At 36.4% G+C, this 17562-nt stretch overlaps 1 protein-coding gene across 2 annotated transcripts in view; it reads left to right on the top strand.

Moving 5' to 3' along the window:
- Positions 1-17562, top strand: part of LOC149299019 (cGMP-dependent protein kinase 1-like) — a 409471-nt gene that overhangs the window by 180706 nt on the left and 211203 nt on the right. For both annotated transcript variants that reach the window (XM_089486888.1, XM_089486887.1), the window contains exon 3: positions 12963-13076. In XM_089486888.1, coding sequence (XP_089343014.1) covers positions 12963-13076 — 114 coding nt within the window. The remainder of the gene's footprint in view (positions 1-12962; positions 13077-17562) is intronic.

The following is a 17562-nucleotide window of genomic DNA, read 5'->3' as shown; positions in this document are numbered from 1 at the left end:
TTAGTGAGGCAAGCACTTTTTGCTTCAATTGAAGTAAATGTGGAGCATCGGTGCTCCATTATCAATTATTATGATCTATTGTTTTATATAGTGCCATCATATTCCGTAGCGCTGTACAATGGATAAACAGGACATAACAAGTAGTATGTAACATAACAATTTGACTTACAGAAACAACAGATGAGGAGGGCCCTGCTCAAATGAACTTGCAATATACTAAGTATTTTTAACAGAGGTTAATGCTGGTAAAATAGCCTGTAACATTTTGTAAGATATGCATTTATGTTATGTTTTACAATGACTATATCTTCTTTTTTCAATAAAAATATTCCATTTAATAATTCACCTATGATTTCATTTGATTAACATTGGGCCTATATGAGCATGGAATACCTGGAGATGAATTTGGTGTAATGAGCAATAAATTTAACGTAATTGCCCTTCGAATTGATGCTGTGCAAAGATAACAGGAAGCAATTTTCCAATTTACAGTAACAGCTGCTAAGTGGGATAAATGGGATACGACTGACGCATTTTAACTGAAATTTAGCATCAAACTACATACTTTTACTTGCAATCAGAATGAAGTTAAACAGCAAAACAAAACCGTAGTGCTAATTAAAGGAAATTGCTAGACACCTTAGTAATCTATTCTAAGCGGCGGGAAAAAAAAAGCACAAAAAAAGAGAAAAGGGAAGAAACTCAACAAAACGTCCCATTTTGTGCATCTTCTTGTTAGTGTTAAAGGATCCGAAATGCAGACTGAAGGATGAAATGTTTGTGGAATCAGTGTCCGGTCCGATGCCTGGACCTCTTATACTCAGGTATGATTGGGGGGGAGCTTGCCCAGGCTCCATTAGAATGTCTAGGATACGGACAATGAAGTTCGAGGTGTACTAAATGTGCTTTTTCCAAATGCAGCATTAGAAACCTCCCAGAATGAATTAAGTAATTAATGACATAGCATTTCAACATTTTTTGTTGGGAATTCTTAATTGTCATTCACACAAAATATGCAGACAGTAATAAGCTGTTGCTATAGAAACTAAAAAGAACTTCCCTTAAGATCTCTGTGTAAAAACAATACAAAACATTTGGGGTAAGAATAAAATGACACATCTGCTTAGTTTTAACTTGCTTAATCATATTAGGGAACACAATTAGCGTACTGTCTTAATGGAACAGCACCTTTAAATCCTGGCTACCAATGATGTGCATACAGGGTGATGACCAGATGGCCCCATTAACCAGGGGCACTTACAGAAAATGACTAACACATTAAAACCCAGTGCTACCCTGCATGATACATTGTTTTTATGTACCCTCAGGTAATGGAGCCATCTGATCATAGTATTCAAGCATAACTATACATTTAAGTAGCTGGTTGCAGCAATAAATGTTACATTTCTAAACTAATTATATTTTTTGTGTTTTTTCATCTACTTTTTCACATTTACTAACCGGTATAATGTTCTTTAATTTGCTCAATATATTATAATGCAGCATAGCTCTAATAAAACAAAGCTTTGCACATTTATTATATATTTATTATTTCTTATTTCTTTATTATATTATATTATATTATATATATATATATATATATACCGTATTGGCTCGGATATAGGCCGCCCCCGTATATAGGCCGCACCCTAAAAGTTTGGTGCTTTTTTAAAGAAAGTTTTTTTCTTTAAAAAAGCACCAAAAAAACATGCTACCACTCTGTCCCCCCCGAGATATGCTGCCACTGTCCTCCCTCCCCGAGATATGCTACCACTGTCCTCCTCCCCCCCCGAGATATGCTGCCACTGTCCTCCTCTGCCCCCCCCCCGACTTACCGGAGCAGACTCCCGGGTGTCTTGCACTGTGCCGGCACCGGAAGTTGTATACGCGTATTGCGTAGATGTCCCCCGCTGGCCCCGCAAGACACCCGGGGTCAGTCTGCTCCGATAAGTCGGGGACGGTCCGCACGATGCGCTTAGACAACCTCCCGTGCCGGCACCCCCCCCCCCGTGGGAAGTGCTGGCAGGGGAGGCTGTCTGAGCGTATCGGCCGCACCCCCACTTTAAAGACTTAAAGTGGGGGGAAAAAGTGCGGCCTATATTCGAGCCAATACGGTATATATATATAATGGCTGATTTGGCACATCTAGTCTGTGCTTGATCTAGTCTTAGATTTAGGATAGCCATATGCCTATTCCATTTATGTTAAAATTCCCTCAATTTATTAACCTCGGCCACTTCTCCTGATGGGTATCATAATGTTCAACAGCACTATAAGTCACAATAACGTATATAGAAACAGCAAATAATGTGTTTATACATTACATTGAATACATTAAAATACATTATTCTTTGAAAGCCTTTAGGCCTACAATTCTCATTGTGCTAAGGCTATTCCCTGTCTTTGAGGATTTAACATTTGGTCGGCCTTCAGTGTGTAATTTTTGATAATAACCTTTGGCTGACTTGGCATGATGGGGTGTATAGCTAAAAACTACTCAAAAGCCAGAAGCTGTCTTTCCTCTGCCTTTTACACATATAAGATTTTAAGATTACTTGAAGGTCAGAATGCAGAGCTGTTGTTAAATAAAGTCCACTGTAATTTAATTTTTAGTGTTCTTGCAGTGTATCCAATTCTTGTTTGTGCTCAGTGTCGTCTTGCTCCGAGCAAAGTAATTTTAGCAACTCTCCCTGGGAAATCATAGATCCTTGTATATGAAAAATCTTACTATATAGTTGTTACTTTATGCCAGACGAGAACCACTTAGACTTAAAACTATTATATTTTGTTCTGTGCAGCACAGTTATTATTGCTCGCATCCATAATATTTTTTCCACAGCAGGTGTAGAGTTCTATTGGAAGGCTATATTTTTTGTCTCATTGGCCAAATGCGGTTGTCTGTTTACTTCCATGTTTAAAAGACATTATGTGAACATAAGTGTATTGATAATGTAACACCTGAATAATTTTTGCAAGGGCAGAAGGGCACATACCATGAAATTTTTGGACAATGCTGTGCTTCCAACTTTGTGGGGACAGTTTGGGGAAGACCTTTTTTTATTCCAGCAAGGTCCATAAAGACATGGTTGGATGAGTTCAGTGTGGAAGAGCTTGACCGGCCACACAGAGCCCTGACCTCAATATTTTTTCAATGAACTGAAATGGAGATTGTGAGCCAGGCCTTCTCGTCCAACATCAGTGCCTGACCTCACAAATGCTCTCCTGGGCGAATGGGCAAAACTTCCCACAGAAACTTCCCAGAAGAGTGGAAGCTGTTATAGCTGCAAAGGGGGGGACCAACGACATATCAGTGTCTATGTATTTAGAATGCAATTTCATAAAGTTCTATGTTGGTTTAATGGTCAGGTGTTCCAATACTTTTGTCCATATAGTGTATGATCTGGCATATGATCTATATATCATAGGGGCTATATATTAGGATAAGCTAATTAGGACTCTTCACCCCATAGACCTAACAGTTAGCATTTAACCACCTGTAGCTTCTATGTTCTGCTACGTACAATCATACGTTACTGACCTAGGTCTTCTCACATTTACATTAAATATAACAAATGTAATACTTTTTGAAGTGTTCTTTTTTAAAATGAAGACTAACAACAAAGGGTGCTACCTTGTTAAACATAGCTTATAATGTGTCCCTGAATGGAGCATTGAAACAAAAGCGCTGTGAGTCACGGTCCATTCCATTGAGCAGGGTCATGACCCAATGTATAGACTGTTATCTTATTACAGCTAAAACATTATTAATAGCGAATGGGCTTGGTCTCTTAGAAACTGAGATACATGGAAAATAATTAAGGATAGAATGAGCAGATGTTTGTATTGGAACCTCTTAACATCGAAACACATTTTTTTCTAATTTTAAAAGATAACAAATATACTTTATTATATATCACAACAAGTGATGATTAAGTCTAAAAAAGCAAATTTAATACATCAACTAATAAAAAAGAAGTAGAAAAAATTGCAGAATGATGGGGGCAAGTTGGAAGAGCAGCCAATCTTTGTCAGGGGGTTCCCAGAATTGAAAGGTGAAGAGTATTCATCTTGAACAAATATTTTTAAGCTTAAAATAGAAAAAAAAGTTTTATTTGAGAAACTATTACACATTTCTTTTAACTGTGAGACCCATTCATTGAACTTCAAATTGCTCTTTGTTTAAGCAAGTATAAGAAGGCAACCAATCAAATACTCACTAAAGTTAGTCCACATGTTGTAAAATCCTGCCCTGCCCTCACAATAGAGCTTCAGACGAGCTAAAAAGTTCAAATGAAACAATGTCCCTCAGCACCAAAAAAGGTTTGGCTAATATGGGATTGTGTGCAACCTGATTTAATATCTTTAGGCCCTTTTCTTAATATTTTTTAAACTAGTTAGGAGCAAGAGGTTAAATTTCCCAATGAGGTTCTTCTGGAGTTCTCATGTGTTGGCCTGCACCTGTATCCAGTAATGATATGATGGTTCTAAAGAACACTTTTCCTGTTAAAGCTTTCCAGTTACTCAAGGAATGAGAATATACTGTTTAGGTACAACACCAAAACCATGCCACACCTAGAAGATGTTTTGAATCATTATTTTACAACAGTCCAAGCTGGAAGTCATAATGATAGCTTTCCAACATACTTAATTATTTTAAGGTCTAACAGTGCCAGAGTTACAATCCGCCTCCATCATTATCACATATTACTAAAAATAAAATCTGATTTTGTGTCTGTTAGGAAGCATATGAAGCCATATGGCACTCATCCTGTTTTTATTCTTTAACTGCCAGCTAGCTTCAGTCAAATCCATAGTCCCATATTATGAAGGCCTTAATTTTAAAATAAAAAAAATGTATCTGAGACTATGACTGTACCTGGGAACTCTTCCTATATCTCTGGGTCCCTTTCCACTTTCTCCAAGAACAAGAGTGGCATTTGGGCCGCCTACTATGGGAAGTTCTCAGAGTATAGCTGGCCAGGCCAGTACCTCATTGATCGAGAGACCTAGTGAAGAATATGCTATTATTTATCATGATTTATCAGTCAATTATGGTGGATAATAAGTTCTTTGAGCTCATGCAAGGAAAAACATATTATTTGTCTTATACTCTCTCTATTCCTTATGACACCCTTATTATTAGTGTTGGTTCAAATGTCTATTCCTCTTTTTACCTCTCTGCACACTCATGCAAAGTAACATATAGCTTGCCCTCAGTAAAACCTCTGTAGTTTAGAAATCCTATTTTATACTGGAAAGTCAGGTGGTATCCATATGAATTTTAAATTCTGCAAGTGGAAAATTGTATTAAATCCCACTGTGACTTCTCAGAAGACAATACATATTTAATGCAGAGTCTTCTAGCTATGAGATTGAACATTTTAAGTGAAAATGCGTGAAGGTTCCACTAAATCCTATTTCCAAGTGTACACTTTTCTGATATTGGGTCAGATGGCTAAAGGGAAACTCCAAAAATATAAAAATGTGCGAACTATATGCCATCAGTATACGGTGCATTGGCCTCAACCGATTCACATGTTCCTCATTATTTTGTATTGATCCCACACAAATTATACGCAAGCACAGTTTCACACTTAAGACAATGATTAAATACACCCAATACATGAACAATGTGTTTAACATTAAAAATCCATATTTAACCCTCTGTTGAACATAGAGTTAAATTCTATCAATGTATGTTTGGAATCAGTCTCACTATTATCTATTTTAATATTATTTTAATATAATAAATTATCTGAGTACATATGACAAATGCCAGAGCTGAAGTTCATGCACTGATGCGTAAAATTAACAAAAAAAAAGCTGTCCCTAAAGGCATTTAATTGCAGAAAAAAATGTATAATGACACAAATCAGTAAACGGGTTTAGGATACACCAATTTACTGGCAGGTTTTTTTGTATTGTATTGGTAATAGAACTGAAGAATATAATATGCAATGTACTCTGTCAAAATGCAAATATCTCCCATGTTTTTAAACCAGCAAGGGATATAAATTCTATTGCGCCCATATCTGTATCATAGCTTCCTAAAAGAACATTAACTCTGTTCTGGCAGGATCTAAAAGAAAACCATTATATTAGTAAGTATGTGAAATAAAGCAATTCAAGATATTTTATTACAAATATAAATCATTCCTAATTTAGGAATCAGGAAATACCTTCTCAGCTAGAAAACAATACTGCACCGTATGAAATAAAACTGTAATAAAAAGTGGTAAAATAGTAAGTTAAATTGCAAACCGTTTATAGAAAGCATGAAACGTGGATTCTCATGTTAAATTGACAGGTCACTTTTATGAAACATTGGAGGTTATGTTTAGAAAGCGAATTTGTTTAAAAAGTAACCTTTTCACATACTTCCTAAGTGTCACTCTTTAGGAAAGACAGTCCCTTTTTGGGAAGAAGTGTGATGCATTTCTAAGTTATATTGTACTACTTTTGTTGTAACATTAACTGACATTCTTCCCCCCAAAATCATCCCAGACCAAAAACGCTAATGAATAAATAACAAGTCTATAAATTTTTCATAGAAAATCTAAAGTTATATGACAGTGGAGTCACTGAAGTAAATATATAATATGTATTTTGAGGCTCAGTAGAATTGTATAGAAAATAAAAAATATATTCTTCTCGAATTGCTACTTGTAGTGTAACTAGGCTTTTATTTGAAAAGATTATCCCTACTTAAGTATAAAATAAACACATTTGCAGAAAGCTGAGGATGGTAGTTAGAAAACCATCATGTATTAACCCAGCTATCACATAAAAAGGATCTTTTGATACATAAGGTCCTATTGGTAGAGTTTTTCCCAGTAAACAGTGAAATTCTGTGCTATGAACAGGCCATGTGTCATATTCTGGCCTAGGCTGAGTAGGCCTCGAGCATCAGCCCCTTTGCTCCCTGTAGTGATCAGTGATCTCGCCAACTGGCCCATCAACACTATAGAGGTCTGTGCTGAGTCCATAGTTTACTTCCACCCAGCACCACCATCAGAAAAATTGGTGCCCAGTACAAATGTAAAGCAAGGCCCACTGCCCTACCACATGCTGCTCCTGCCACCATGCTCACAATGAGGCCACCAGATCTCAAAAGCTGCAATGGGGCAACCAAGCACCAAAGCCCCAAAAGGGTCTACTGGGCCCCAAAGTCTGGAAAGAATCCATCTGGCTCCCAAACCCAGAAGATACCCAGACAGAAAGAGTGGAGAGAGTGGAAAGAAAGAACAATACACGTAAACTGCATATCACTGACATTTGAAGTCTGACATTTATTGTCTTCTGTGGGTGGACACACAATAACTATTTCCAAGAGATTAATGTTACAGCAGACCATTAGTTTTATACAATTTCTGTTTATTTTAATAATTTTCTGTCCTGGGCTTTGTTTAAAAAGACATTAGCTCTAAGGGATCCATGTATAAAGTGGATATAGAGACAAAAGAAGTGATCGTTGTTAATCTTATTTGTGTTTAGCATCATGGCTTTTACAGGATTTTTGTTTTGCAGGTCGTATTTAATTGTATTTAATTGACTCCGTCAACATGCTCAGTGCTTGCTTGCTTGTTGTGGTCAAAGATATAGAAAGGGTGCATAGTGAGTGAATAGAAAAAGCACAGAGATAATTATGGAAGAAATGTTATCTAAACACTTTTCTTACCCTACTTCTTACCCTACTTCTTACCCTACTTTATCTGCTGCCATGCAAAAAAACTGTTAGGGACCTAGCTTCCCAAATAAAAAAAGCCACAGATATTCTTTGGAAACTACCCACTGCTAGCTTCCCACACTTAATATTAATTGGTGTGAATGTTTGGCACAAATAATATGATTTATTTAAACAACATTATTAAAATGATCAAAATATTTAATATTTATCAAAATATTAATTAGTATATTAGATCAAGCCAATCAAGTTGATTTCCAAATATTAAAATTGTTTAAATATAAAAAGTATTCAACATTTGATATCTTCTTCAACATTAAGATCTAAGAGTAAATCACTATTTTAATGTACACTGAAGGACTTTTCCATGGCAGGACAATGCTCTTGGTAATTTAATTTCTCTTTTACTTATTGAGAGATGTTCTATAACCACCTGGGCCTTACCCTTTAAAACCTTGGGCATCAATAAACACAATTAGGATACTGAAACATATTTTAAATCAATGTGGTAAAAGGCATGAAAAAAATCTTCATACTTAACTCAAGATGAATAATTTCCTCTTGCCCAGGGTGATGAGGTCTCAGTTGTCAGGGGAAAGTCTTCTAACTGAGACATTTGCCCTTTCTAGTCCTGTGCCGTAAAGATCTTAGTAAAGCTTAGCTATAGAAACTGCACCTAGCATGTTTTTGCCACTTGATCACATTAGTAAACAGTGCTAAACAGTAACAATATCACAGTCAGATATAGGGAATTATACTTGAAATAACTTGCCGGTATCCTCTATATTCTTAATCCTCTCCCCGATAACCTTACATTTACACAAGATCACCATGGAAAACGGCCAAATACAGTGACCCCATGTATAACTGTCTGATTCAGTTCACATATGTTCCCCCACACTATACCAACTTGATTACTATGTCAAATCCTATTCAAATACAAGACCTGCAACATGTCAATGACAAAAACTGACCTGATAGGTAATTTAACGGTAACAAACTCAAATGTGAAGGAATGAAGTTGAGAATGAGTACACTTTTTTCACATGGCCAGATAGTAGCAATGTCAGGGACATCAAATAGATCTTACCATAGTCAATTAGAATTCTTACAAAGTATGTTCACATCCTTGTTGGTATGAAACAATACTTAATACAAGTCTATCCTGTCTGACCTGATAAATGTCTTAATTCTTTAAGCCCTAAGCAATTTCTTGTGATAACCCTTATTGCTCACTGTCGTCAGTATTTCCATTTTTACCCTTACAATATAAGGATTTTAATTTCCCTAAATGGGGCCTTCTAATAAATATAACAATAACCAATAAGGTTGTGCTGAAGGTTTAATGATTCATGACATTAATATTTTAGACATTTTACAGTTGTTCTCATTAAAACAAAGGGCATACTTGTCAGACGGGGTTATTTCATTATCATTTGTACAGATGGTTCCACTGTTATAGCTTTCATTATTGACAGAGGTGATAGTGCTATGAGATAACTGATCATTTAGATGCAAAGGAATTACGTTTTTTATTTTTATCGTTTAGAAACTTTCAGGGAAGGTTTAGTTGACAGATATAATTATACATGGTTTGGTTTTCAGCAAAAAATATGTTTTTTCCTCCTCCTTTCGCTGCAGATGTTAAGTAAATTGTAGGCCCCGGTCTGTTCAGAACCACATATGAAATGTCAAATATGAGGGGATTTTATAAGCATCCTTTTTGTCACCATGTACAATTGATTGAGATAATACACTTACTGTAATTATAAATAATGCGACTAGACTACATAGAGATTAATTTGATATTATTACCTTTTGATTTTTATACACCTAGGCACCAAAGACTGCAAGGGTTCCCTGAACACGCTATAAATAAAATGACACATTTATTCCTTAAAATACTTTCTAAGCAGGACATAGGTGATAAGTGGGCATAGAGAGGCAGAATAAAGGCAGAAAATACTAAAAATATTGAAGTGGATATCAGCTTAGCTTATCGCCAAAGAGCCTCTGCCACCAAGGAGGCAAGCAGTGTTTTGGGCAAGTTTCTTCTGTCTCACAGGCACTCTCGCTCTGTTTCAATAAAGAGGTTATTCAGTGTTAATCCTGCTGTATTGGTAATTAAATTATGCATAGTCTTCTAAGTCCATCTTTATTGCATTTCCTTGCTTACCTGATTCTTGTGATTTTGTTCTATTTATGGCAGTCTAATTTTAGAAGCGTCAATAACTCATTATGAGGGAATAGAACGATCATTGGCAGAATTCCATGGAGTTGAACAGTGGATGAGCACAGAGGAGAAGAAGTTGATCTGTCTGCGTTTTTTTTATGCTTGATGGAAGTCAAGTTCAGTGGATTCCAGATTTGGTTACTCATGTCCAGATTTAGTTTGTGACACCAGAAGTTCAGTGATCTACAAATAATTATTGAGGGTACATCTGTGCAGATGTCTCCAGGTCTATCCTTAAAGACCTGAGGAAGGGTTGTTTGCATCTAGTTTGAGAACACAGATATAGGTCCAGATATAATGCCAAACCCCAAGTTGAGAGCTCCTAGAACTAGAACTCTAGAATTTATATTTCAATAGCAGCCAAAAAGTGTTTGCTCACGCTCACTCTGCCTACTTCCTGTCTGCTTCCTGGCACACTCCTCCATACTCCTACCTACTTCCTGTCCCTTGAAGACTGGAGCTGACCCCACCTCTTAATGTTGCTAGCCCCACCTCTACTCATAATAAATAATTATGAGTAAAGGTAATAATTACAATTTTGATGGGCATACTGTAATGTTAATGTTTGACCCTTAGGGTTTTGCTTCATCTGTGACTCCCTTTCAGTGTTGGTGGTTATGTCCATCGATTGTCTTGTAGGAATAGTGGCTTCTTGATGTCAAAGTACATAATTTCTGTGTAGCTATTTGAATTTATCTTAACCCGCTTTTCTTTATCGCAGATTTGAGAAGTCTCTAGTATTGATAGCGTATAATATCACACACCTGTCTTTCCAGTTTCAGTAATAAATTTCAATTATTGGAGTTCTCTGTGTGTATGTGAAGGCCACAGCTTGAGTCTTGTTAACATTGAGCGAAATGTCGGACTGAATGGATATAGTTTATTCTAGACCTAATCTCTTATGTTAACAATGCAAATCAATTTATTTTAAATCATAGTACTCTGCTGAAATCATAATGTCAGCCCGACCTTCACTATAAAGTGGAACTGTTTAATTATAGAAGTCGAAGCATTGCATGGGTGTATAAAAAGATCTGGGACTACATTAAATACAAGCATCTCTGTATTCTATACAAAATATTATATTCACCTCACCCCAAGAGTGCATTTTAATATTTTTTTTACGTAGAACAGTTGGGTAAATCATTTTGTTATTATTTATTGGAGATGCTTCTGTATTAACCCCTTAATGACAAAGCCCGTACATGTACGGGCTCAAAATGCATTGTTTTCAATGGGTTTAGGGACCACCCATTGTCCTTAAGGGGTTAATAAAGACTTGCAATAAGCTGGTATTCTGAAAACATATATTATTGGGTGATTAGTTTAAACTAGCTTTATGATGTTCTCCACGTGCTCACTGATGGCCTATGTTAACTCTGATACTGGTTGAACATACAGATCTCTATACGGTTTTTATAATAAAAGTAATGTTGTTCTTCAAATGCAACCCTTACATGGTTGTCCAATAAATACAGCAGACTCTTTGTAAAAGAAACTGTGTTATCCACTTGGCATTAGCCTGATGAAAATGAGCTTTAATTTGAGACATATTGTCATATCTCCCAGTTGTCCTCATTTAAGGGGTACAGTATCAACTTTTCCATATGGCCTCCTCGTGATACACTGAAACTGGATATGACACCAAATTCTAAACTTCTTCTTCAATGTGTTCTGAGATGATAAGGTAAAGGAATGGTCCTACCCTGGACCAGCCTCTAGTCATGCGCCTGTCTGCAGGCTAACCAAACCACCACCAACCACTAACCATGTGCCCCCTAACCAAGATTTCTCATGTTAGGCACCTTAAATGTTGTGGAGTATGCATTATAGGCTCTTCTTAGAGGCAACTCTAGGGCTTCTGAACAAGAGGGCATATGGTTCAACAACAACTGCAGATTTGCCTTTAGGCACTATTAATTTTCATAATGGATACTGATTTTATCTTCTGTCATTGTTTACAAAAGTACATCAGAACTGAGCTGATGAAGCTGTCACTCTATAGTGCAGTCATTTATAGTTTTCTTTCTCAATTAACGCTTAGTTGACATTTTGTAAAATGTTGAAAGCTCTTCTTAAAAGATATAGCAAAGACAAGAGAACCCATGAGAACACCAATACGCAAGGCCTGCAGATGCTCTGCCGAGCTGTTTATCTTTACGTAAATACCAATCAGCAGCATAGATGATGCTTAGCTGTGGATTTTAATGATGATGCTAGGGATAGCACCAGGAGAACTGCTATATTCAACGTGACACATTGTAATAAAATGCAACAGTTCTGGGGTTATATAACCTTGTACAGCCTCATACATGTGCAGTATGCTTCTGAAAATGTGATGTCACTGAGGACTTCTGGTTTAATGACAAATTATACTCAGATTCCCCATTACCATAGAAGAAAAGCCACATAAATAATAATAACCACTGTGTATCATCTTAACCTTTTGTGTGCACTCATTAAATGTGTGTAAAACATCTAGATGACTCTCAAAGGACTGAAGACAAGTTTTCATCTTATTAAAACTTGTGTTGTTTTAATCAATGGCAGGCCATTTCTTTCTTAACTCTGTCCTACTACGTATTAATACTTTCCTGACAATAAATTTTGCTAAACTAATTATTGTAGCTGTTATTACCAGCTTTAAGTGCCACCCATACCATGCCAGACTCTGATCTCAAAAAGCATTATTTAAAGAGAAAGAATGAGAGAAATGATTTCAAATATTATAAATGCATATTTAAATAAGTAATCTAAATATATCTAATAATACATCTGCTGAGATGTAGCTTTTATGCTTTGATAAATATGTAAAATAATTGTCTGGATGCCAATTTTGGGGTTATATATTTTAGTGCAATCTCCATAGCAACCAATTCATGACAGATAAGGACCATTCGACCCATCTAGTCTGTCCATTTTTTCCCCCTGATGTAAAGAGTCAAAATGAGCCAAAGCTAATTGAAATAATTGGTTTGTGTTACAAAATAGCCAGTGCTGTTTGTTATTGTACTAAATGCAACTATTTGTATATCTTCTTTATAGATGGCAAGGTTGAAGTTACAAAAGAAAGTGTGAAGCTTTGCACCATGGGACCAGGGAAGGTGTTTGGAGAACTGGCGATTCTTTATAACTGCACTCGAACAGCTACCGTCAAAAGTAAGACTTGCTTTTTTCATATTACTTGCACAGTTTGGTGTTTGTTTGTTTGTTTGTAAATAATTAATGCCTCCCCATTGTGGTGCGGAAACACATGTAATAATGCTTTGGTTGTTATTAAGCAGATGTATTGATTTAATTTAAAGAGTGTAAAAAATTGTCTTTAATTATACCGCTTCTGCTTATCATAGAGATGCAAAATTTACCATGATGAATATTCATAAATATGTAATTGTACCATCTTAATGCAAAGATTACACAGGCAAGTTTATGATATTTTGACCACAGGTTTAAATCTAGGTAGGGGTATCTTGAATGTCTGAAGACAATATAAACATAGGATGCATTTGCTTTAAAGGAACATATATTCTATAATTTAAATAATTTTATAAATCAGGGTACAGACAGACATAGTCATCCAGGTATATGCCATTTTTGGATGACTAGACATATACAGTATCTGATTACATATATTTTAATAGGATCTTATGAGAGATTAGATAAAGCAGTAAGTATACTTTACAAATAAATAAAAAATAAACCACTTTTACCGTTCTAAGCACTTTTTATTAGTGCGGCTGCCCTATGTGCTACCGCACTATTCAATAGGCACATCTGAAAACCTTTTCAATTAAAAAACCAGATCATCGCTATGGGAGACAGCAAGGTTTGTGAATTTAAGTTCATTGGATGCCTGTCTCTCTTCTGTCCTTAGCTACAAGGGGTTTTGAAACTATACTACCCCAAACATTTGTTATTTGATCAAAGAAGAATTTGAATGACATCTTGAAAAAACCCATAAGCACATGAAAATTACAAAAGTGCAATTTACAAAAACTGGTTTTGTTGCTATAGACGTGACATAGGAGACTAGCTGCCACTAACTGGTTAGTCATGAACAAATGCAATTATTCATGTTGTCTGGGATGACTGGACAACAGTAGCCTATGTCTTGTATTTATGATGTAATAATGATGTAATAGTTCTAAATATTATTATATTCAGTACCTCTATGGAAAAGAGATTCTACAATTATATTGACATACATTTTTATGTATGTATATATATATATATATATATATATATATATATATATATATATATATATATATATATATATATATATATATATATATATATATATATATATACATACCATTTACCTTTCCATCATCCATCCACTCAAAGATCTGTCTATGATTGATCTGTCATCTATCTACTTAAAGATCTATCATCTATCATCTGTCTATTTATCTATCTACTTAAAGGTCCATGATCTATCATCTGTTTATTTATCCATCTACTTAAAGATCTATATTAATCATTCTATTTATCTATCTACTTAAAGCTGTATCATCTATCTATCGATCGATATATCTATCTACTTATAGAGCTGTCTATCATCTGTCTTACTATCTGATTATGTTTTCACTAGGGCTGCAACAACTAATCGATAAAATCGATAATAATCGATAATGAAAATCGTTGCCAACGAATTTCATTATCGATTAGTTGAATCGATTTTTATCGATTATAAAATGAGGGTTTTTTCAGAGCAAACGCTCTGAAAAATACCCCTCATTATATAAACCGTTTCAGTGACTCACAGCAGCAGCTCCTGCTTACCAGTCCCTCCCTGTAATCACTGTGACAACTGGCCCCGCCCCTTCCTTCTCCCAGAAGGCCAGAACCACATGGCTGTGACACTCATCTAACTGTAAGTATAAAATTAATATTTGGGCTGCTGAAAGTTAGGGGAGGTGGGGGTTAATTTAGGGGCAGTTATGGTTAATGGGGTGTTTAGGGTTAATTTAGGGGAAGTTATGGTTAATGGGGTGTTTAGGGGCAGCTATGGTTAATGGGGTGTTTAGGGGCAGCTATGGTTAATGGGGTGTTTAGGGTTAATTTAGGGGCAGTTATGGTTAATGGGGTGTTTAGGGTTAATTTAGGGGCAGTTATGGTTAATATAGGAGCAGCTGTGGTTAATGGGGTGTTTGGGGTTAATTTGAGGCAGTTGTGGTTAATGGGGTGTTTAGGGTTAATTAAGGGGCTGTTGTGGTTGATGGGGGTCTTTAGGGTTAATTTAGGGGATGCTGTGGTTAATGGGGTGTTTAGGGTTAATTTAGGGTAGTTGTGTTTGATGGGGTATTTAGAGTTAATTTAGGGGTAGTTATGGTTAATGGGGTGTTTAGTGTTAATTTAATGATGAGGACTGAGGGTTAATTTAATAAAGTTAATTTAAGGTGCAGTTAGAGGTAAAGGGGGGCAGACTAAGGGGAATCTAAATCCTGGGGGCAGTGAAGATTAACCCAGTACTTATTTATAAAAGTATGGTCTGTGACTCTGAGGGGACTATGAGATATCTGGGGGTATAAGGCATATCTGGGGAGGATGGAGTGACATATCTGGGGGTATAAGGCATATACGGTATATAAGGCATATGTGGGGAGGGCAGCGTGGCATGTCTGGGAGGCAGCGTGGCATGTCTGGGAGGCAGTGTGGCATGTCTGGGGAGGATGGAGTGGTGTATCAGGGGGTATAAGGCGTATCAGGCACAGTGGCATATGTGGGGGGTAGAGTGGAGTGGAATATGTGAGAGGCAGCGTGGCATATGTGGGAGGCAGCATGGAGTGGTATATGTGGGAGGCAGCGTGGCATATGTGGGAGGCAGCGTGGCAAGCCTGGGCTCAAATGTGCATGTGGGAGGCAGCGTGGCATATGTGGGAGGCAGCGTGGAGTGGAATATGTGGGAGTCAGCGTGGCATATGTGGGACGCAGCGTGGAGCGGCAAATGTGGGAGGCAGCGTGGAGTGGTATATGTGGGAGGCAGCGTGGAGTGGTATATGTGGGAGGCAGCGTGGAGTGGTATATGTGGGAGGCAGCGTGGAGTGGCATGTCTGGGAGGCAGCGTGGCAAGCCTGGGCTCAAATGTGCATAAATTGGGGGGGCTGGTTGGGAAATAAAGACAAGAAATGCATTTTATCAGTTTTTTTTTTATTCTGCGTTTGTATTTAACATCATTTGTTTATTAAATTATTTTAAATAAATTAAAAATGTACATTCATTTTTTTATCCGATTAATCGATTAATCGAAAAAATAATCGGCCAACTAATCGATTATGAAAATAATCGTTAGTTGCAGCCCTAGTTTTCACTGAAAATTTAGGTGTGAGCTGTGATATAAAAAATTCAAATCAGAGTGGGGAAAATATCATAGTGAAGCAGTTACCTAGTAAATAAAGCATTCATTTTCAGGCTCAGTTGAGATAGGATAAGGCTGTGTTAGAGGGGCTGTCAGAAGTTAAATGTATTGGCTCAGAAATAAAATATAGGTGGCCCCAAATCACAGTTCACTGACCCAGAATAGAACAGATTGAAGAAACGAATGCAATTTGGGATTGTACTTGCTGTGCTTCGAAGGAACAATGAACTGAGCCAGTTTCAGATCTATTTTAGTACATGATATAGAAAGATTCTGGAGAATTTGCAGGACCCCCTTGCCCTTAAGAAAGGACCATGAGTGTGAGAGCCCCACATGCCCCTGTACAATGGTGGCCTTGCATATATAATAATTACTATGTTCATACACAATGCACAGTACCGCCACAAAATCAGAAGATTCTAAAGCCCATTGTGTCCAGGAGTTTTCCAAAAACGTACTTAGGCATTAGAGGTACGTGGACACATTGCAATACAGTATAACTAATAAACCAACCCCTCCATTCTTTATACAGATTCCATATGTCAGAATCACAATTTCACAATCTAGAGGTCTATTGTGTGATGTGTACATTAAAGCTATTTTTGTGCATTGGTTTTGAGTAATAGCAATACCATTAAACTTAAAAAAGTGTATATATACTGCATAGAGATATTCTCCTTAAATAAATTTTACCTAATCATTGCGAGTAAAGATTGACATAAAGTAGGTAGTAGATAATACATTTGCGCTTTTTGGAAATAATTATCAGATAAAGCAATGGTTCTATTTTGAACAAGCAAGCAACCAAAAAAATGGTTAAGAGCTATGTGAAAGAAAGCCAAAAACACAACATCCCTAAGACATAATGATTAAGCGCTGCAATAAATGAGCAAATTGATTTTTTTTTTTTTACAAAGAAAGCCATTCTTGCATCTTTTTAGGCAACTAAACGGCATTATACAAAAAAAACCCCCAAAACACTTATATATCTCAACTAAATAACTATATACTGGTGCCCAACAGAATCCATTTAAATTGTACTTGAATGGAAAGTAAACTTGTCTGCAGCTGTGCTAACAATAACCTGCATATTGTACTGTTTTCTTAATAGCACTATTATTGCAGACCTATTTACAGCTTCTGCGTATGTTGTAAAGTTTTGTTCTAGCAAGAAAAAGGTAGGTGGGTCTAGTCCCCTTATCATTTCAAATTAAGATAAAAAAAAACTTGAAAATACAGTTCTTTTCATTATATTTTTTGAGCAGATTGGTACCATACATTATG

The sequence above is a fragment of the Sceloporus occidentalis genome, unplaced genomic scaffold (genome assembly GCF_023333645.1).
Source record: "Sceloporus occidentalis isolate IW3139 unplaced genomic scaffold, rSceOcc1.0.p SCAF_30, whole genome shotgun sequence".
Classification (NCBI taxonomy): domain Eukaryota; kingdom Metazoa; phylum Chordata; class Lepidosauria; order Squamata; family Phrynosomatidae; genus Sceloporus; species Sceloporus occidentalis.
Note: the sequence above shows the minus strand (reverse complement) of the source record. Positions and strands in the feature narration are given on the sequence as shown.